The 23,679-nt window shown below is 35.8% G+C and overlaps 2 protein-coding genes across 2 annotated transcripts; one reads left to right on the top strand and one right to left on the bottom strand.

Moving 5' to 3' along the window:
- LOC109849103 (rRNA-processing protein UTP23 homolog) lies at positions 780 to 5,146 on the top strand. Its single transcript, XM_020418898.1, has 6 exons — positions 780 to 1,026; positions 1,104 to 1,184; positions 1,270 to 1,393; positions 2,178 to 2,471; positions 4,289 to 4,354; positions 4,699 to 5,146. Exons 1-6 carry the CDS (start codon positions 836 to 838, stop codon positions 4,789 to 4,791), a joined length of 849 nt encoding a protein of 282 aa, XP_020274487.1. The 5' UTR covers positions 780 to 835; the 3' UTR covers positions 4,792 to 5,146.
- Positions 5,666 to 19,216, bottom strand: LOC109849102 (katanin p80 WD40 repeat-containing subunit B1 homolog). Its single transcript, XM_020418897.1, has 18 exons — positions 18,909 to 19,216; positions 18,673 to 18,803; positions 18,471 to 18,588; positions 17,840 to 18,066; positions 17,583 to 17,685; positions 13,170 to 13,240; positions 12,886 to 12,960; positions 12,645 to 12,788; positions 12,346 to 12,520; positions 11,711 to 12,223; positions 10,688 to 10,744; positions 10,489 to 10,604; positions 9,610 to 9,735; positions 7,673 to 7,747; positions 7,485 to 7,597; positions 6,879 to 6,995; positions 6,727 to 6,795; positions 5,666 to 6,210 (listed from the first exon to the last, which is right to left on the bottom strand). The coding sequence occupies exons 1-18, from the start codon at positions 18,937 to 18,939 to the stop codon at positions 6,147 to 6,149; spliced, it is 2,325 nt and encodes a 774-aa protein (XP_020274486.1). The 5' UTR covers positions 18,940 to 19,216; the 3' UTR covers positions 5,666 to 6,146.

Raw genomic sequence — 23,679 nt, 5'->3', positions numbered from 1 at the left:
GTTTCTCATCTAACATCTCTAATTCCTCGAGACGTTTCTGATGATGTTCTTCCGTCGTCATTCCCGTTACGAGAGCATGTAGTTTTGACTATTTCAACACTGTCTCGCTGGCGAGACAGCAAAGACTGTCTCGCTGGCGAGACAGCAAAGACTGTCTCGCTGGCGAGACAGTTCATACTTGTTTTGATTTTTCCAAAACAGTATGAAATCCTTTCTTGTGAATTTTTGAGTGATCCTCTCTATGCTTGGGATATCTATTAGCATTTTTTGACGCCTACATATGTCCCACTGAACAGTGCATCACGAGACAGGGAGACGACATATCACCCGTGCATCACGAGATAGGAAGACGATATGTCCCACACAGGATCACCTATTTTGAGGTAAGTATAGCAGTACTCCTTTCCAAATATTAAATAGTTAAGGGACTAATATCGATATTAAAATAAAAAAACCGTCTTCGCTTTTATGGACAAATTTTCAAAATCGACCCCTTTGGGTTTTTAATTGCAAAAAACGACCGGTTTTGAAAATATTTACAAAAACCGACCTGTTTTCAGCCAGGAAGTTGAACTCCCGTGAAGTTTTTCTCATAAAACTTTACGGGAGTTGAACTCCCGTGAAGTTTGGGAAAAAAAGTTTTAAAAACCGACCCAGTTTCAACCAACTGGGTCAGTTTTTATAAATAAGATTGAAATGGATCGTTTTTTGCAATTAAAAACCCAAAGGGGTTGGTTTTGAAAATTTGTCCTCGCTTTTATTTCTCTCGCGCGCGGCGACAAAAAAAAAATAACCCTAGCTCAATCAACAATCTGGGGTTAGGGTTTTCGAAGCAATGAGAGTGAAGAAGCAGAAGCGGCATCGCAAGGTGGTGAGATTCTACGCGGCCTGCTTCGGATTCAGAGAGCCCTTCAAGATTATCTGCGATGGGACCTTCATCCATCACCTCATCGCCCACGATCTCACCCCCGCCGACGACGTCCTCTCTCATCTCGTCGGCGCCCGAGTCCTCCTCTTCACAAGCCGGTACCTTTCTCTCTCTACCCTCAAATCTCTTGAACAAAAACTGTGTCTCTGATGAAACTTGAGTGTCGATTGTGTAGATGCGTGATTGGGGAGCTCAAGAGCCTCGGAAAGGACTATGCGGAGTCTCTTCAGGCTGCTCAGATGCTTGTAACCGCTAGGTTTGTGTTGGTTTTGGGTTTTTTTAAAAGGAATTTGGGGGATTTTTTTTTAACTTCCTGAATGGTGGCTTTGTGTTTGGGGCAGGTGTGATCATGAGGAGAAAAGGGTGAGTGCTGAGAAATGTGTGGAGTCGATTATCGGAGGGAGCAATGCGGAGCACTTCTTTGTTGCTACTCAAGATGCTGAAATCCGGAAGATGTTCCGGGAGGTTCGAGTTTTTAGTGCTAATTGTGGCCTGAAATTACGTTATAGAGTCAATTTTTATTGTTCAATGACTTGTCTTTCTTAATTGGTATGGCAAAATTGAATACGTATTTGTTATAGAGTAAAATTTTTTTGTTCAATGACTTATATTTGTTAATTGGTACGGCAAAATTGAATACATATGAAAGAATGTGATGAACTAGTTAAGGAGGAACGCTTCTCGATCTAAGTGTAGAGAAAATTTAGATATAATAAAGATGTATGGATTTAAGTAAGCCATGGAGCTTGAACAGCCCATCGAAAAAAACTTGAGGTACGAAATAGCATGAAGAACATATCTGATGTTCTGAGAGGTGGGATTATTACGAGCAGTAATTTTGGTTTGGAATTCCTTTTAAAGTGTTAATTTTTGTTGTTTAATGGCTTATCTTTGTTAGGTATGAAAAACTTTGATGTATGTGAGACTATGATGAACTAATTAGGGAGGAACGAATCCATATCCAAAATAGAGATGATGGAGTTGAGTAAGATACAGTGCTTGAATATCCATTAAAGAAAACCAGGGCTAACATTTATGATGAATAAGCTCAGCCAAAGAAAAAAATTATGCATATTTGCATTCAAGGACATGCTCATGGTCTTACAACTAAACTGAGCTTTCCTTGCAAACACCAGCTCTAACAAGCTTTGAAATATTTAGTTTGCATTGCATTTAAGTTATCCAATGTGATAGTGCATTATCTCCAGTATTCAGTAATTCTTTATTTCATTTTTCTCTTATCTTACAGATTCCGGGCGTGCCTGTGATATATGGTTTGAGGAACTCCTTGTTTATTGAGCAGCCCTCGACACATCAACGGGAATTCGTCAAATCTACAGAGGAGAAGCGCTTGCATATGAGTGACTCAGAATACCAAAAACTACGAAAGATTAAATTAAAAAATAAATTGGAAAATCCAGTAGATTCGCCTGATGCGCAAGATGATTCCGGCAACGAGCTTGTGACTATTCCGGAGAAGAATATTGCAAGAAGAATGCTTGCTGTGACAGATAAAAGTAAATTTAAAAGAAAGAGAGCAAAGGTTAGATTTTGCAGTTAATATCTAACATGTATATGTGCATACATTAACATGTATATGTGCATACGTTACTCACGAGCATGTGCATTGTTTATTTATCACGGTAGAGCACTGGAGCAAGTTTTTGTAACTGGATTTCATGATATACATCTCTGATCTCTCTTTGGGCTATAGTATACACATTCGCTGCATCAAATTCTTACTTTTGGATGCCTGCTGCTGTTGTCCATACCTATGTAGCATGGCCATCACCTTTATTATTTGACAGTAAAGCTGGAGTGTGAAACATTTCACATTTAAAATTTTCATGCTTGTTTACACTTGTGGAGATTATTGCAAATACTACTTTGAAATGAGGGAATCAGATAGGAATATAATTTCAGTTGAGGGTGCTTTTCGTATATTTGTTCAATTAGCTCTTTTCAACTTTTTTTTAATGGTCACTCGTTAAATTCTCTCTACTAATACATACATTCTTCCATCTTGTTGTATTGTCTTTTGTTTCAACTGTGTATAGTAATTAATTTTGGGATGTCCTTTAGGATGTACTTTATTTAGGTATATGGTGGGACGGGAAATTACAATTTTGTTTATCACAGCATCCACAATATTTTTACAGTATACAAGGTACTACTCTGTGATATGTGTAAAAATGAGTGTAGCAGAATTGAGAATGTTAGGATGGACTTGTAGGTATACTATATACTGATCAATATGATAACAAACGAGAGATAGGAAGTTGCTCCAATCAAGAAATAGACGGGAGAGAATTAATTGAGATGGTATGACTATGTGCAATGGATGCCGCTAAATGTACCTATTAGAACTGATGAGATTAATATTAATGGAGCAAGGATGACGAGAGGGAGGCCTAAGAGAACTTGGTTGGAAGCAATTAAGGAGATGATAGTGGTTAACTCAATGTATGAGACAGCCCTCAGCAGAACTGAATGGAGAATAGGATTCATGTAGTCACCCCAAAATTTGGGATAAGACGTTATTGTTTTTATAAATATTTTCTTTTATAAGCATGAGATTGAGGTTTTCATGAGAGAAATGATGTTGATACAGTAGACCAGAGATGAAAGGTTGCACAGGTTTTGTTCCTGAGAAAAAAATGCTTGTCAGTGTTGAAATAACTGAATCTTGGCAGTGTAAATATTGTGAATAAACGAAAATTCTTCTATCAACTGAAACATTTCTAACTAATATACAAGGAGAGCAATTTCTTATCTATGCGAAAGGTGCAGACTATTTTCTATTTGATATATTCAAACATGGGGCAATGCTATCAATTATCCTGCATATATGCACGTATTTTTTATTTTTTAAGTCTAGTGACTTGAAGGTGGCTGTAGTGAAATTCTTGAGGATATTCTGTCATTCCTGAAGAAAGTGGGTGAACGTCTTTCTGCTCTTGAAGGGGTTCTCAATTGCTAATCAGGTCTCAAGCTTACTAGCATTGACATACAGCAATTCTAATAGTAACTTTTAGATGTCCATTCTTCATGGTGGTATTACATTACTTCTTTGTTTGTTTACTTGTCTATGCGAGCATTTGTATACATGCTTTGCGTTGAGTTTCTTCTACAAGTGGTTGATTACTGATGATCATATTCAATTGACTAAAAACCTTGCAGTGGACCTACAATATTATTTTCAGTTGCCACTTTATGACATATCTAGCTATTGATTCCTTTAAGTCTTATAATTTGTAGCTACGAATCAATTAATCATCTGGTATATTGTTTACCTTCTATAATTATTGTTGGTGGTGTCGGTAACAGTTATAAGTAACCATGTTACATGATGTTTTACAGGGTCCAAATCCGCTTTCATGCAAGAAAAAGAAAATGATAGGTGACTCAACCGCTGCAGAAAATAAGGTAGTTAATTTATATCTTTGTTTTTCTTATTGGCGGTTAATTGTGGATAGACCCCCCTCTGCACCCATCATTTTGAACTTACTACCCCTTCTACTTCTATTGTTGCAGATAGACCCTTGAGTGATTTTTTTTTAATCTTTTACCCTCAGGCAAAGTGATAACTGTCTCTTTGTCAAATAGACACCGTAGGGTAAAATAGTCAAAAATTTCACTCTGGTGGTCTATCTACAACAATAAAAAAGGAAGTAAGTTCAAAACGACGACAATACTGGGGTCTATTTGCAATTTATGTTCTTTTGTTAAGCTGCAATCACAGATCTCGTTTCATATGATGCCTTGTGCAGGATGGCGAAACTAGTGGCGGTGCTAAGAGAAAGAGGACGAGGAAACGCAAGAGAATTCAAAAGGATAACAATCTGGGAGAGTCTGGGTGTTAGTCGCTGTTGTTGCATTTCTTACTAAATTTTGCAACGGCATATTCTTCTAAGCCCAATTTCCTAGCTTGTGAGGACCATTGTGAGGCGAAGATGAATCTGAAGAAATAGCCACCATTTTTGAAATAGGCAGGTGGATGAGGCCCGTTTTATGGCAGGGGAAGGCTTTTAGTTTGATTTTTGTCATGAAATGTTTTTTGAGGAGATAATGGTTTATGTACGCAGACGCGTTACTATGTTTGTACTCGTTTCTGAGAGAAAGACAAGTTTCTTGTTTCTTTTTGTGAGATTATCTACAGTGTTCTTTTTTTTCTTAAAGATATTAGAAATCTATTTAGTGGTGAGACCACGTTGTGCACGTTGTATAGGCAGGGAACACTAATTGCACGAAATATTCTTATTATTTTTTTCTCTTCTTTAATTAATGTGATCACGAATTTTTCCTGTTTTATCAAGGGTATTTTCGCTGCTGATAATTTTTTTCACAGACGTGTGGCTTGTTTAAAATGCAGCATTACGCTTCATTTAAAGTCGTGAGCATTACGTAATTTGGTGAAAAGAAGAGCAGATACGCGAGAAGAAAATTTGTGTAGAATTGAATGTTTTTTAACGTCAGGGGTAAAAAAGCTTATGTTCATTAATTTAATATATATTGCATCTTTAGGTTGCTTGATTGCTGAGAACCAATACCTGAATCAGCAGATTATTTTCTTCAGGAAAAACAATTGAAAAAACCGAACTCTAACAAAATGAACAAATTACCAATCTTTAAAAAGACTGGAAATTAATGGAGAAAATATGCCCGCAAGCTTTTCACCAGATGATGCCTCAGCCTGAGCAGATATCGTTTGCTTCATCTAGAACTAAAAGCTCCACAGAACAAAGACACAATATGAATAACTGCTTTTAATTCTTCTCGCGTCCGAAGATTGTATTCACAAACTAATTTTCTCCAATCCTGCATAAACCAGAAACCACTCCCTCCATAACTTGTAATCATCTTTTGGTATATTAACAATAAACGTACAGACCTCCTGTAGCCAAATGTTACAAAGGGCAACAAGGGCTCGAATCAAAGGTTCTCCATCAACCAACTCTTACAAAGGCAACAAGCAATCAAAGTTAGTATTCCAGCCTCCAGAGTCCCCAGCAGCAAAGGAGCTTCTCTTAATCCCCAGTATAAAAGCCACAAGGTAAGGGGGTTTAATTTTCTAGCGTATCATCGATCCAGAATATCCTTAAATAGATATTTCTGCAAATGACCGTTAGAAGAAGAATTCTGGAGGTCGGCCAAGGGAGAGCAAAAGAATGACAACTCCACTAACTGTGCATATGTATTGGTCAGTGAATCAGTCAAGTCAAAAAAATTCTTGAAGGGCAAGCTTTAACTCTTGCGTAGACTTTGCTATAGACCCTCCTCTCCTGTTAAAAAGAAAATAGTTGAAAAGAAAAACCCAGAGAGAGAAAAAGATAAGATCTAGAGCACTATAGGTTGCTCTCCCATTATATGTAAAAATTGGTCAAGATTTTTAGAATAACAAGAAAAAGGATTAGGATTAATTGCAGACGCGCCCCTGGTATTGTGAAGGTGAAGCCACTGATACCCCCTAACTACTTTATTAGCACTTACACCTTGAACTTCAGATGACACAATATAGAACGTCAGAAAACATTATTTCCCAAGTTAGGTTGGGATGCCATGCGAGGACCATATAATGATAAATTACCTTTGTCCTCAGTTTAACTGGAAAAGAAGACTAAATTTCCCTCTAAATTGAAGCCAAAAGTAATCCCGTCTGGGATTAAGGGAATGTAGGTGCTAATAAAAAAAAGTTTACGGGTCGCAGGGTGACAACACCAAACTACAAGGTTGTATTGGCAAATAAATTAGGAAAAGGATAGCATATTAATTTAAAGAGGTCTCAAATGACTGCTCACCTTGTGAGAGATGGGATAACGTGCTTGATCTTTTCCAACTCAATAAAGCACAAGTTACAACGCTCAAGCCTACATGAAAACAGGAACATGGTCATTCAAAAATAGCACTTTGCCACCAAGAGGAAATTGCAGCCAAATGAAAGAAAACAAACCGATTCTCAGCTTCAAGGTCAACCCCAACCAATGGAGGTCCTGATACAGTTGAATGGATAACAGGACCAAAAACCCTCACCAGCTTCAACAGCATCTCCATAGAAACAGTCAAGTGCCTGAAGTCACTCAAGGTTAATATGCAAGTATCATATCAAATGAAGTTCAAATTTTCAATCTAGATTCTAGAAACAACTCCACAAAGATTTTGTTAAGGAGAACATTAGAGCTGATACGCTCGAAACATAATGTAGTAATCCAAGACAGAATGTAGTCAACTGAGATAGGTAACAAGCAGCAAGTTCACAGGGATTCTCCTTTTGTAATGTGCTCAGGGTCTGGTTGTGTTTGAAATATATTAAACCATTCAAAAACAATGATGATATAGTTACGAGACAAGGAATAGAGGAATCATCAAAGGGGAAATGGGGAAATATTTAAGGATGTCATGATTGACAACAACTCCCCTCTGAACTTAGGTTGGCTGATGCAAAAGCTAAGAAAAAAATTTCAGTTCAACAAGTCACAGAAGATACCAGCAGTTCTTTGTGAAACAAACCTATACATTATATTTGAGGCAAGGCAATCACTGAGAGGAAATTTCATACCTATCCATATCACTCCCTAGAAGGCTTGTGAGAAGGGGCAGAAGAATAGTGCATATGTCCAGTGTTACAATATCACTTTTATCAATTAAAACGCTGACAACATCAGCAGAGACCTACAGGATGAAATTATAAACATAATGGTTAGTACTTTGTTAATTGAACAATATAAAAGCTCCACAAAAACCTACAGCATGATCCGACATCTTTTCCAACGCACTGATGAGACCCCTTATATCTTTCCTTTCCCATAACCGCTGAACAACCTGCAAATTGTAAATAAAGAATCAGACACTTGCTGTAGATGAGTAAATTGAAGTGCTCCACTTCACAAATCACTTCTCATCACCTCTTCTTGTATATCATGGGTCATTGTTAATTCAAAAAATAGGGGTGAAAGCCAGCAGAACAGAGCATCATTATTGTAGAATCACCCAGAGTGAAGAAAAAGATTGAAGACAGTGTGTCAAGTTAAATATGTGGAGCAAAGTCAATGTGCATGCATTATCCGTATGGACGAAAAGTATACTTCCGTTTAGGTAATCCATCAGGAGGCAAGAAACAAGCAACAAGCTGATGGATCTAGCATCTTTAATGAACCAAGAACAACATTATGTTGTGATGTTGCTAGCCTTCCACCCTCTTTATATTCATGCACCGCCATTAACACTCCACACGCATCTACCTATTCATAGTCCTCTAACCTACAAGCTTCATGGCTCCCCTCTGATCATTGGAACTTGTAATTTAAAGTTGCAACAAACATGACATCCAAATTTTGCAACAATCATGATGTTGAAACTGTACTATCCTCTCTCACTTGCGTGCTCCAATAGCAACTGATAGTGCATTGTTAATTTGCAGTCTTTTTTCCTATTCGCATACTGTTTCCTCCCTCATATACCAGGACTTCACAATGCTAAAGCCCGAGAAGAACAAACATGACATTGCTGTTCTTTAGTGTGGAACAATCATGATGTTAGAACCCTCACTACCTCCTTGATCTACATTCTGCTGTTTGCAAACATATCATGCATCTAATGCTTCGAACTCTTGCTTATTCTTGTATTTTCTCTCTTCAATACCATGACTAATGACTTCATAATTTTAAAAGCCTGAGGTTGGCCTAATAACCACCAGCCAATGAACCTTCTCTCCATCTCTTATCCTCTAAAGCATTTATCGGACCCCCCAGCCAATGAACCTTCTCTCCATCTCTTATCCTCTAAAGCATTTATCGGCTTGGTTGCTAATAGGAATAAAGATCGCCTTTATATTGGATTACCGGACATGAGGTTAGTTTGCTAATAAACCATGAGGGTGTAATAACCACCAGCCAATGAACCTCCTCTCCTCCCCTTATCCTCCAAAGCATTTATCGGCTTTGTTGCGGATAGAAATAAAGATTACCTTTATATTGGATTATCAGACATGAGGTTAATTTGCTAAACTGCGAGTTAGCTCGAAGCCTGGGAGAGAAGGCAAGTAAAGTCTGAGCATTGACCATGCAATGATATTTGCTGGGAAAAATAATAATCCATGAATGCATTGGCAGTGGGAACACAGTTGATAATATGATGCCTAAAACATCAACCCTCTATGTAAATTTACCTGTACCCAATGAGTTTGATGGCAGCCTCCATATATTGTATTGACCCACAAGTAAATATATACAGAATTGATAAAGCAATTTAATTCATGAAACCGGTGATATATACAACAAGAGATATACAAAACTTTCCAGGTTTTAATATCTGAATTTCCTCTAGGGCCATCTGATCTTATGGTAATTGTCTAGAAAAAAATATACTGAAAGAAAAGATGATTGTTTATGTTCATAAAAGCGTATGGAATGAATATCATCTATTAGACTGTTACGCGTGTTATTAAGTGATAAACTGTTTGTCATTTATACGGTTAATATCATAAAGCACATCTATCACACATGATATTCCACACATGATATTAAGTCATAACCTGATTGTCATTTATATATTTGAAAATATAAGGAACACCTGCAACTGCTTGCCCACATGCCCCCTTCCATCCTCAGACACACACGTAGCACCGAATACATGGTATTAACCAGTCCAACAAAGAAGCTACACAAATCAAACACGTTAATCACCTGTAATTTTGTCAAGCGAGACTGTGCTGAAATTATGAACTGATTGTGATGTTCCAGTAAATCAGAAATAGTGTCCTCATCACTGGCGGAAACTGTTTCTTTCTCAGCAGACGAAACACGCTCTCTCTGTTCAGTTGGTATAACATGAGAGCAGTTAGTTATTCCTAATCAATCCAACTAAAAAAATTGATCAACTAGTAAGCAGTTTCTGAGAAAAGAATTAACAAGTATTTACAACCATAATTGCACACACAGTACAAGCAGGGAGAGTAAAGAAAACGATCCGGATACAATATGTGTAGCATATTATGATTGACATAGGTACAGGCTTTAAGTTTGAAATTTTCTCCAGAAAGCACAGCAACAAAGCTTATTATTACATCTTAGTAAAGGTGAGATCCAGGCTATAAATATGCTTTAGGAAATTAAAGGTGTACATGTAGATAAGTGTGGTCCAAACAAGTGCCAAGACTAGTGGGAAAATGATCACATTGCCACAGCAGATGCACAAGATTTTACTAGGATAGTGTCTTGCAGAACATAAGCCAGCTCAACTCAATGGTAAATGCTTGATGATGGTGCTAAATTATCCACAGCCATATTTATAGACCAAATAAGGCACTTATCAACAATAATACGGAATGGTATTAGCAATGAGCAGAAGTTTCAAGCAAATCGGTATATTAGTCAGTTACAAGAAAGCAAGTACTAATTTATTCAGACAATTACAAACACCAGACACCCTGAAACAATTTGCTAATGGATCTATACTTACCAGCGCTAAGGTTATAGTTAATTTGGACAAAATCAAAATTACAGTGCACTATGAGATGGAAAAATAGGAAATCAAAATAAAATGAAACTCAAGAGAAATCATACTGTATATGAGATTTTAGTATTGTGATTGATCTCAGAAGAGTTGTTGGGTGTCATGCACTCAAAGCTTGGTGGTTGTTCGTTCCTTTCCCAGTTTGCAACAATTGATCTTGTTCTCCCTAACCAGTTCCCAAAAATTAATAATCAATGGTGTTCAGTTTATTCACAACCCTAAGCTGCCAATAGTAGGAAAATGCATTACCTCCTTTCGAAACTTCTAATGAAGAGAAATGTCTGGGCTTAAGCACTCGACCATCATCTAAAACAAAAAATAATAGAAAAACTTACTCACAAGAGATATAATTTGTCTTCAGAAAAAAAAAACATAACACGTAAATATTTTTATATCCACTCTAAATGCTATAAAACAACTGCAGTGCAGATTAAATGGTCAACTAACAGTTAAAATTGCAGGAATATTCGTTAGATAATTAATAGTTGGAATTAGATATAACTGCAAAAACACCGAACTTAACAGTTGGAATGAGATATTACTCTAAAAACACCAAACTGCATATCTTAATTTTGTTTCTGAGTTATATTTTTTAAAATTATGAACCTGCTTGAATGCATCTAGTATTACATGGGCTAATTAGTGATAATCATCCCTGTTACCTACTACCTCGTGACACAATTGTGCAAAGACTTAAATAGCATGAATGGTGAAGGATTGGCAAGAGCATACTTAGCAGATAATGATCAAATTCATGAAATTGCCATCCTAGCTTGATAGATATTGCACTAATCACTAATGTTTGTGTGAAGTTGGTAAACGTACATATCCAACTACCTTAACCAACTACCAATCTCAGAGTGTCTACATCAACAACCTCACAGTTAATGGTGAACATGTTACAGTATCACTGGGTAGTGAGACGAATTAGTCTCATGTTAATATGTCGCTAATCGCTATAATACTACATGACAGTGAAGATTGATATAAAGATAACAGTATAAAATGTCAGAAAATTGAAGTTCAAATTTTGTGTATGTTCATATTAAGGCCAGGACAACAACTCTCATCCAATGCCAATGAGATGGGACTAAAACATCATTAGAAAGGGTGTATATTTCCCCATAGGAAAGAGAGGATCACAAATTTTGCATATGATGGAAATAAAAAGCTTAGCCAGTAAAATTGACTGTAAACATGTTTCATTTGTAACATTTGGAAGGAAAAGGAGTAGAAACGACTGTTATATACACTTGTGAAAAGAAAACATACAATTTTCTTGTTGGCAATTTGTACTTGATTCTGTCAGTTGACCAACTCCCATCTTTGCTGATCCGACGGGTCTAACTTCTTCTAGGTTCCTTTCAGCAACAATCCTTGACCGATTAACACCATTGGTAGCAGAAACAAAATTTGGCTCCATATCTTCATTTTGTTCTGTGTTCTTATTGCCCAAGAATCCCGATTGACCAGAAATGCTTGATCTATCTAAATCACTCGCATTCGACAACTTACGGAGATCAGATAACTTTGAGTGGACATTATACGGTATTGTTCTTCCAGCAGTGACGTCCCTTCTAGAATCAGAGGCCATTTCCATTCTTGTGTTAGTTCTGGGTACAATTACAGGTACCACATCAGACTTGTTGAAAGATGGAGGATTGGCTGTTCCATGATATTTTGATGAATTTCTTTTTAGGACTGTATTGCCAGGCTGTGCTGCTGGATTTACTGCAGTCACTTTTGGGCCAGTTCTTTGAGGGGTATTGGGGGCACTGCCAGTAGCTTCAGTTAAGGAGAATGAGTTGAAAGAGAAAAATTAGAAGTGGTTCCTTATGTTTTCAAGCTATATAAACATAGCACAGAATGAAAACTTAAGTAAATTGAGATGATTGATGATAGCCTACATGCTGTAGATTTTGCCTCCTTAGCTCCAGTATCTGGATTTTGTGAAACTGATAACCTCCCAATACCAGCTTTTATGCTGTTGTCAGCTTGCAGAGACAAAGTACTACTTGTGGATTTTGATTCTGAACGACTATTTGATCGTCCAATACTTGGAACAGCATAAGGCTCAATCCGCTGTCATGGAAGATGATAGTGTCATAATTCATCTTTTTGACTTAAAACTGTTGATCTTATAAGTTCGCCTACATGACAATTGACAAGTCAAACCAATGATATTCAGAAGGAAATTTGATTATACCGAGATGTCAACAACCCATACTCCAACACAACTTTGATTGTAAGAGCACCCCAGAAGTTTCCCCTCATGGATGTTCAGATCTGACAGTCTAGACCATCCCACATCCACTGCATCATGGCACCTTACTGGCTCCCAAGAGAAAACCTGGAAAATATACATTAAAGTTACATGCATAAGCGGAAGATAATGGACAATCAAGCTGATAAACATTCTGAATACAGAACAAAACAACAACGCTTACCTTCAGACTTTCATGCAACCCACAAAGAAGGGTTCTACCATCAGGGTTGAAGGTCATCGAGCGTACCCCTGTTGTCTGGAAGAGAAGCTACTAGTGAGCAATGTTTCCACTTTCTCTTATATAATATAACTTATTCAAATAAAATTCATCAATGGATATTAAAAAAAACATGCTTATGGAACAGCAAAGATAGGCATCCAATTAAAAAAGCCAACATAAAGAGGAAACCAGAAATTCACTAGAGTTTCTCACAAGCTATGCTAAATTCTAAGGTGATAAAATACCTCAGGTCCTGCAGAACCAATCAACTCAAAAGTTTCAAGATCCCAAAATTTAACTGTTTTGTCAGCTGAACCTGTTCAGAACCAAAAAAAAAAAAAAGTTAAAAACAAACCAGACAGAACTGAAATTTCTGAAGGCATAGACAGGAAAATGAAGTAGACATCTGAGTTCTAGTATGGAGTTACAGTGCATATTTCAGTATATACAACAGAATCTGCTAGTGTTTGATGAAAAAACTTTTCATGAAAAACCAAGCCTTGGCTTGAACAAGAAATAGGAAGGTAATAGGAGCACCCTTGGCGGGACTGATTCCAAAATAGTAGTGTATGTAAGTAAAGCAAAGTCAGGGAAAACAAACATGAGCAAAATGGACTGTATAGCTGTCTGCAGGTTGGATGTTTGGAGAGGCATAATAATGCATTGGAAAGTCAAAGCACATCCACATAAAAATTTTGATACTTTAATGGAAAAGCATGATTTACTTAAGTGATTTTTTTATTAATGAAACCTCTCAATTAAACAACTTTTATTGGAAATATTCCTGAACACTTATCAATAATATAAAAGGATGCGGAAGAGCAACAGACCATAAATGAGAAACCGATGCATGAGAGCATTTTAATGGGCTGTTATGACATACCAAATCAAACTAGAGATATACTTTCAGGGTTCATGCACATTGACTAGAGGAATCATAGAAGTCATTTAGTTGGTAACCATTCAACTTAATATAAGGTATCAATATGAGACATCAGACATAATTAAAAGTGCCGCGTGCATCAGCTGTCTTATTATATACTGTCAAACAGCTTGCAAAAAGGTTAGTGACTTATTCAGATCATAAACTTTTGTTCCATCTCTTATGTCTTATTTGTTAGTAAAGTTTTATATGCCAGGCTGGTGTTGTTTTATAGTCCCTGAAAGCTGTATAATGTACAGAAATAAATGTTGTAGAATCAGTTTTACTTTTCAAGGTGACATTTTTAGAAGTCATTAGTTTCTTTTCCTAATAAGGTTAAATTCCCCTCTACTCCAATCAAACCGAATTTATTATCTAGAGTTGGATATAAAATAAATGATACTGCACTCCCAAGGTTCTGCAAACAAAGTATTAGGAGCTTGATGTACAAAAACTATGGGATTCTGTCATAAATAAAAATAGTTGATATCCTTGAGCTTGAATATGGGACTGGTTTCCTCTGGGAGAATAAGGGCTAGAGGATTGTCTATCTTAATCTTAGGATTTCTCACTTCAACAGTTGATCCCATATAAGAAATAACTGACGACCATTAGCTTGATCAAGAAAGTGAAATCTTCCAGAACAGGTAATGAGGCTAGTCTATCTCTAGCTTATGATTTCCCTAGAGTTTCAACTTCCATGGACATGCATACATAAGTTTTCTTGCTCTAAATTGTTCCTACATAATATACATCATTGCCTTTCTTAAGTATATAAGGTTACGAAATAATATTAAAAGCTTATCTCCTGTCTAACAAAACATGAATATTTTCTATGATTCTGGAGAATGGAGCTACCCTATCCATACCCTATGAAAATGATCTTTTACCCATAACATTGTATCCAAATAACATTTAATTTAATTGCTTGATGGTTTTTATTTTCCGTGATAAATTGTACAATTCATCATTTTCTTAAAAAAACTGAAAGAGGAATTTATTGAGGTAATAGGATTTTTTTCAGCATGAAACCTTAGCATTCGCAATGAAGAAATCATATAAACAACTGAACCGTACTTGCCAACATGAAAGGACTTGGCTGGGAATTGCATTCCTTCACACAGCTTGAGACAGGTTGCATGCATCGATGCACGTCTAGTCGCATCAGCATGAGTTGGTATAGAAGGCTTGTTCACACTACCAACCAGAAATAAGGTAAGTAAAGAATGCTTCCGGCGTGATCCTCGATTACGTATTGATGCATAACCATACTTTTACGGTGCGGTGTTTCCAATCTTCCAGCTTATGTAGGCCCATGACCACCGGCTAATAGCGACATGGGTTCCTTGGTGACCGTGAGATAGGAAAAGGTTAAAGAATTTTTTTTTTAAATTGTAATTTGTTACTCATTTTTCCTCCGTTAAACAGATGATATTGATACAAATCATAAGCCCTACTGTTATGGTTATCTTCACCTGTTTTTGGTAACTTCCCTCTTTCACCATCTAAATCATATAGAAAAAATAGAACAATATTAATCTTATTTAATTTTCAAAACAACCCATCTTTCTACTCATTCCATGTGCTAGTCCCATGATACTAAACCGAACTTACCAGGATCACAAATCCCAAGCTTGTCTATGAAGAGCTGATCTAATTGTATCAGTTTCTATGATTGATTTCTTCTATAATACTAATTGATAAGGACTTATTTATAAGTGCTGCAATATCTCGTGCATCGGAATTGGTTCATATTTCTCTGCTTATCTTCTTCTAGACTCTAGCCCTCTGCTTTTTTATTCTCTTTGCTTACTCATTTTCTTCATCGATTCATGTCCTGTTTATCCTCTTTAACTCTATCCTTAAACAAGTAGAAAAACCACTATTTATTAATCTTATACCTTAAAAAAACCACTACTTACTAACCTTTTACTAAAAATCACTACTTATTAACCTTTACCTTCTATACTAATTACTACTTTTAGGTGACTTGAGTGTTTGTTAGCTTTATCGTATCAAAAACCAATACTTATGTCGTATACAAAAGCATAACTAAACCACAACAAGGTCTCCCTAGAGTTTATTTATCCCAAAAACATATAGGATCAAATTATTAGCCGAACCACACAAAGATCCCAGTATCGAATTTATCCCAAAAACCTATATCTGCTTAAATAAGTAGCCCTTATACCAAAGGAGGTTATACATCAACTAGATAACATCTATCAGGATCCAACGTGAATTCTCATTAATTCATGTCCCCACCTAAAAAATGCAGCCCTATAGAATGCCCAAAAGTTTGGTTATATTCCTAGGTAAAAGTTTTTTTTTTAAGTTCCTTTAAGAATATTTTCCTAATGAAAAAATAGAGTACACAGAAACAGACTCTACATTGATTTGCTCCTGCTGGAGGATGTTTTTCACCTAGGTTCTTGCTTATAGTTTGACGTGCTGCTGGACCTTTTTTATCCTTTATCCCTGCCCGCTTTTCCAATTTAGGAGATTAAGCCTACTCCATTATCTCATTAATTGCAAATGGTGCTATTTTATTATTTCCCTCTCAATAAATACAAATCTGTATCTTATATAATAATTATTGTTTTTCTTATCCAACCATCCAACATTTGCTAGCTTACATCAAATCACCAGATATTATGGCAAAAATGATGCTCTTTATTCTCGTTCTAAGCTGCATATGCACAGATATGTCAAATTCGTTTATGGCAGAAGCTGCCTCAAACCAAAAATCAAGTTTAATGTCATCAATCAGCCCTTGTGAGAATGTATTATCTTCTAGGTATCTGCATCGCATGTTCACCACAAAATCTATCATGTAAATTTAAATCATGGCAAATCATGGCGGCATATTAACTTTATAAGTGACGGTCCATTGAAAAACTTTCTTAAAAGTTACTAACAATGACAATTCATGTGAAGCTATAAGATACATGACCTGATCCTCCTAATTGCAAATTTGCAATCATGTCATCAATTGTCTGAGTGGATCTGACTTCTTTGATTTCAAGCTAAATATGCATTTTCTCTATTTCATAAAAGAATTTTGAACAAATAAGGAACTCAATTGGTCCATATTTATAACAAAGCGACAAAATCCAATAGGTTATAGTAGGGGGGAAAATGAAAGATGGATGTAAATTTGAAAATGATAAATATTTGACAAAAATCATAGTTGTTTACAGAAGTAGATTCAATAGAATAAAGAAGAAGAAAAGGTGAGCAATCTGGTAACTGAAAGCAGGTTAAACTATTCTCTCAACATCTTTAACCTTTAATGACAAATCTAAACCAAGAAATTGATAGAAAAGCTGGCCTGATCACTGCATCATGGATAAGCTACTAACTCTCACTCCCCTCAACAACCCTTCCTGTAAATTTGAGCTCATATCTATTTCATCTGCACTGAATCTAAATTTTTTATCTGATAATCACATGATTTAAAAAATACTGAATGTTAACCTCAATATCAAAGGTAACATGCTTAAATTGCACTTTATAAATACTTTTTTTTTCCTTTAAAAACAGGTGTGCTTATCCATGATGCAGCACACCTTAAATTGCTAATCTTCTCCTTAAATTGCCTAATTAGAGGAGAAAACCAAGATAGAAAGCATGAAGATCAAATTATTACAGTCTCGCCCTTGGTAGTGCTACCAATGTCCAAATGCGCTAACATATAAAAAGTCCAAGAATAACCAAATGGGCTGCTCAAACTGACCTGTTGCCAACAGAAACTCATGGGGATGAAAATCTATACACTGAACCTGTCCTTCATGGCACTTGAAATCATGCAAGAGCTTCCCAGCAGTCAGATCCCATAGCTGTATAAACAAATTTCCAGCCACACTAAGGGGTTGTGCTAAGAGAAAAATTGTCATTTACATCAATAAACTTCCACATTGTCCTTAAATATAGTGTTTTTCTGTTAATACACAGATTGCATAGGAATTGAATTAGTAAATCCAAATGTAATACCTTGACAGTATTGTCTTCTCCACCAGAAACAACCCACCGACCATCTGGCGTAAATCTAATGGCATTAACTCCTCGTGTATGCCCCTTATACGTATGAATGCATCCCTTTCTTCTGATATCCCATATCTTGAGATTTGTATCCAATGACCCAGAAGCAAAGAACTCTCCAAATGGATGGAAGTCAACAGAGATACAATTTGACCTATGACCTGTGAGAGTGCGAACAACTGCCCAAAACAAATACCAAATCAACCTTAGATTAATCATTCACTTTTCACCTATAATAAAAAGGGTTTTTGGCTTAAACCCATTCTTTTACCCTGCTTTGTTCTTAAATGCAGCAGCTTCTAAAATAATTCATGCACCCAGAACACCAAACCTGAAATATTTTTAAACCCATATTTGATATTTGACCCCTTGATATAGCATTCACCTAATATTATGTTTACATTGAATCATAGCATGTTACACTTTATAGCATATTAACAAAGAGCTTGGGAATTTGGGTGTACGAATGGTTTTTGAAGTGTGTGGGTTACAAAAAATTAATTAAGGTAAGAGAATGAGTTCAAAATAAAAAAACCATAATAAAAATTATACATATACTGAAAAGAAAATCTTAGATATTTACTCTTTGCCTCCTCTAAATCCCACAATTTGATTGTCCCACTAGCTGCTCCTGCGGCCACTAATACCTCCGAGGAATCAAAACTTACTGACTCAATTGCGCTCGTATGTCCAGATAAACTCTACAAATCATCACCCGATGAATAAAGCCATACAAAAATAAAGAAATGACATAAATTATAAAAATTCATTAAAAAAGAACATACCAATATTGCGTTAGGCTTGCCTATAGCCCAAAGATTGACCTTGTGATCTTCACCTCCAGTAACAAGAACCCTAGAAGTCCTCCTCCCAATCTTAAGACAGTTCACATTCGAAGAATGCGCTACAAATTCCTCTGGGTTCGAACTTTGTCAAGGACAACAAATCCTCAAAAACCTAAAAGATCTCAAAAAAAAAACCCATAAAAATTAGCCGAAAAATCAAACCCAGAAAAGGATACGTAGCTTGTACGCGCGCTTTGTAGTAGCCATCGAGCTGAAACTGTTCAAAGATCCAAGAATCTCGAAACCCTAGCTCACTCATTCTAGGCTCGACCACCTCCGACCTCGATCGATCTCAGCGCCGCGACCTAACATCTCGATCAACAAGAAGAAGAATGAGAAAAGGGGGAGCTTTCGCTTTTTGGGTTCAAAAACACCAACTTTTTCTGCCCTAAAAATCCCCCCTTTTATTTTCTCTGCTGCTGTTCAATTTTTTTTTTCTTTTTTTCAAAGCGTGCTAATATTCTCCCTCCTTAAGTCGGGGGCTTTTTTTCACAGTATGAGGCTTTGTTTTTTGTGCTCTTCTGTAGTTGACTGTTGTTATGGATAATTTTGTACTTGTAGTCCTAGGGCTTGGTCTAAAAATGTAATCTAATTATGGGTTAGATATTTTTTTTAGATAAATTTAGAAAATATGTGTGTGCCTATGAAATTTAAAGATGAATCTAAAATTAGCATAGTATTTGAATACTATATTAAGAATGGCAATGCCTCGTGTGATCTTTAACAAGCTCGAAACGTTACTTTCTTATTTTGGATATCAAACTTTAACCGCGGATATTATCAGTCCTGTTTCTGAGCCGCACAACGGCGAATGAAATTTCTATTTTATCACTTATTATATCCATAAAAACGGTTATATTTGAAAGCAGGCTCTCAAACTTTAGTGCCATAAAGATGTTTTATGTAATTTTTGTCTTTTACTTTTTTTTTATTTTTTTATTTTTTTGGGTGAATGGTGCCTTAAACCAGGTAGCTCACAAATCATCAGAGTCTGTGAAACATGTGGTCACGTGGGGACACGCCGGTTCCAAAGCAAGGGGTCGCTCAGGTCGAGCCATCCGATTCTTAATTATGCCATCTACTTTGGGTTTGGATCCGTAGATGCTCAAGGCTTTTAACTACTGTTATTGATATTAACCTGTAGTTACCCATTGCTAACCTCAACGTATGTTAATCATGGTGAAATTATGTTTAATTTATTTGTTTTTTTTTCAAGAAATAGATGAAACCCCAAACTAGATCTAGATCGTTTAGGTCTTCGATGCGTCATGTATCGTTGCTCATAATTTCTCTTCTCGTAATTTTTACGAAGATCACCACTAGGCTGATGATGTACAATATATTTACTTGATTCATGTTTAAAACCCATGTAGTGTTGGTCTGAAATCAACGTTGTTATTTAACGAGGATAATAACAAAGCTCGCAAACTATACTTTGCTTCGTTAAAGATGGTTAGAATAGATTGTAAAGCGATGAACACTATGATTGGAAATGAATTCTTTATGGTCAAGTTTAATTGTTATTCCACCTATTATAATGAGTTTTTTTTCCCCTCTAACCTTCTCACAAACAAGTACCTAATCCACATTGTACTTCAAACCAAATGCATATTATTTATTATATTAATATTTGAAATTGACAAATATGGAACGGTAAAAAGGGCTGACCTGACGTGTGAAGAGTGTCCTTTAAAAGATGCTCTAAATTCAATAATAACTTCAAATAATTTGATGATTGTGTTTAATTAATCTTGGATCGTGTTTTGCGGAATTATCCCTCATTGTAGGGCATAAGTACGTCTGTACCCACCTTTTATTGAGCTTATTATTGTTGCATATGAAAAAGGATGATTGTGACATCTCTCTTTTTAATTTTTTATTTATTTTAGTTTCTGCCTTCTTCTTCTAGGTTTAGTAAGCAAAGCTACCAAAGAAACCGACAGTAGGTTCAATATCCAAATTGGAACAACACTTGAAATCTAATACTATTAGGGGGTGTTTGGTTCGTTAAATTGGGTCAAGGAAACTTGTTTTGTGGTTTCTTTTCTCAAGTTTGGTTCACAAGGTAGTGTGCTGGGTAAATCCCTTAAAGCTCACCCAAAATCGTTTCATCCATTTCCACTCAAAACGAGTGGAAATCGCTAGGAAACCCTAGCCGCCTCTGATAACTTCTCTCTGGTTTCTCTCGTTGGTTTTTTAGGGAAGAAAGAAAACGTTAGGGTTACCTTCCTTGCCTTTCTCTCCCTGCCAAAAATCTCCTGCGGCCTTCTTCGTCATTGTTTTCTTGTTCGTCGTCTTTGTCTTTCGACTTATTCGTCGGCTTCTTCGTCGCTGTTAATTGCTCGCTCGTGAGTTCCTAAATTTGAGTACTTTTCTTTAAAAAAATTTGTGGTTCAATTGTAATCGCCACTTCTCTCTCTCTCTACAGTCCAACATCGGGAGCTCCGATCCCTAATCGCCACTGCAATCTAGTAGTCGATTACCTGTTAATAACTTCCGTATAATCAATAGAAGCATTAAAAAAGAATTTATCAATTTTTTTAATGTCTGCACGTCGTTGTGTTTCTGAATTTTGAAAATTTCCTCAATTATTAAAATCTTTACCATGTAATGATGATTCCCCGCGTTTTCTTATTTTCTACATTTTGTTTCTTGTAATTGACCTAACTACTCAGTGTCAATTACGTACATGTTTGGTATTTCCAGTTTTGATGCGATTTTCTATGTCATATACATATCTATGACTAATCGGGTTCTTTATAGGTTTTTACAGGATTCATAAGGATTTTTCGCTAATTCGGGTATGTATTTCATAAAATTATGACTAATCATGTTATTACAAGTTTCGTGTGATTATTTTCATGTCAAACATGTTTCGTGTGATTTTTCATGTCAAACATGTATTTTTCATGTCAAATCAGGTACGTAGTTCATAATAGTCACAATAATCATGTTATTACAAGTTTCTTATGTTTTTTTTATGCCAAACAGATATTTATAGTGAATTCGGTATTTACTGTTTTTTCATGTTACATTCGCACTTTTATTTTGCTAAGATTAACTCTCATAACGATCATATATAAATTTTTTTTAGTAAGGGGTAAACTTACCATGATGACCGTATACACTTTTTCCTATATACTTCAATACCAAACACAACAAGAAAAGTGGGAAATGTCTAATCAACAAAAGTTTTTTCTTTTTTTATACCAACCAAACACAAGAAAATGTTGTACATTGGTTTCCCACCATGTTTTATGTGTGAACCAAACCTAAACAATCTATTTCTTGGAAAAGTTTGAAAACCCCAAAACTTGAGTTTCTTTACATGAGATTGTATTTCCTAATATGGGGCTGTTTTGTTGTTTTCCGAAAAAATCGGAAATAAAAAAACTCACATTTCAACTCATTTCAAGACATTTCCCGCATTTCTTTTTTGTTTGTTTGTTTCGCAATGAAATCACTATCACGTCACATAAGAAACAAATCCATCAGCAATAGTAACAGTATTCCGATTTTTATTTCTTGTGTTTGTTTTAACATAAAAAAAGGAAATGGAAATCAGGCGCAATAATAATAGTGTTTTCAGCAATTAAATAATCTGTTTTATTCACAATCATTGTTTCAACAGTATTTTTAGTAATTAAAAATTCATTGAAGTGACATTTCCAAATGTTTTCAGAGGTTTTTTGTGTGAAAATATTTTTCTCAAAAATCTGGCGTGGCATCCTACGTGACACCCTTATTTCTTTAAATCACAAAACGAAACAAACATGTGATTTAAAAATCGGTTGAAACCAAAATCCTACGTGGAGGGGGGGTTTCTTGAAATCCGACATGGCCGGGGGTTCTCATTTTTTTAGCAAACAAACAACCCCTATATGGAAAACGAACCAAACAGCCCTTTAGAATGAGGAATATCTAATCTAGCTAAAGTAGTAAAAAGAAAAAGGGAAAAGGGAAATGTTGGAGTATTTAAAAGTCAAATAATTATACAAAATGCTTTCAGCACTAGGAAATATGTAAAGTACACTATTATAATCTTGAAATATATTTAAGTTAAACAAAATTATTGGATTGCCATTAATTGTTCACGGAAAATGAGTCAGGAAAAATTTTAATCAAGGGATTCTATACTGAACACTCAAACTATGTGGATAGTAAATTCAAAACAATGATGCTAGATGGGGTTTGTGTGCAATTAACCCATTAAAATATTATAAAATATAATTTACGCCATGAAAAAGCATAGGAGAAAATTTTAAAATCAACCGTTTTGAGAATTTAATCAGCAAAAACGACATTCTCCCTTAAAAATGAGCAAAATCAACCGTTTTCAGCCCTCGCGGGCAGAAAACGGTCGATTTTCCTGAAGGTTTTTTTAATTACACGGGACTACTAGCCCCGTATAATTAGGGTCTGTTAATCCATCATTAGTCATGCCAAGGACATGGAAAATGGACGAGACTACTAGTACTGTATAATTTGGCCGCTTAACAAAGGCTTTATAACTACACGGGACTAGTAGTCTCGTGTATCGCAAAATGCATTTCAGCAAAATCGATCGTTCTCTCATGACGAGCGGTCGATTTTGCTAATTTTTTTCTAATCGGGTCGTTTTTGCAGATTAAATTCTCAAAATGGTTGATTTAAAAATTTTGTCCAAAAACATATTCAAAGAAGACAAAAGGGTTTTCTTAAACCAAAAAAAAAACTAATTATTTAACCCTTTTCATGTTAAAAAAGTTGAAAGATTGCACGGGCCAATATATTGGTAGGAAGAATGAATGTTGAATCACAAAAATGTGGTGTTTGAGATCATGCGGTTGACCTGTCCAAATAATGAGCCTGACCTAGCTTCTTGCTGCCTAGATCTTATTCCAACATCTCCTCTATTTATTTCATATTATAATTGGAAGAAGCAACAAAATAAAAGGAAATAAAAAT

The sequence above is a fragment of the Asparagus officinalis genome, chromosome 7, assembly GCF_001876935.1.
Source record: "Asparagus officinalis chromosome 7, Aspof.V1, whole genome shotgun sequence".
NCBI classification, from domain to species: Eukaryota; Viridiplantae; Streptophyta; class Magnoliopsida; order Asparagales; family Asparagaceae; genus Asparagus; species Asparagus officinalis.
Note: the sequence above shows the minus strand (reverse complement) of the source record. Positions and strands in the feature narration are given on the sequence as shown.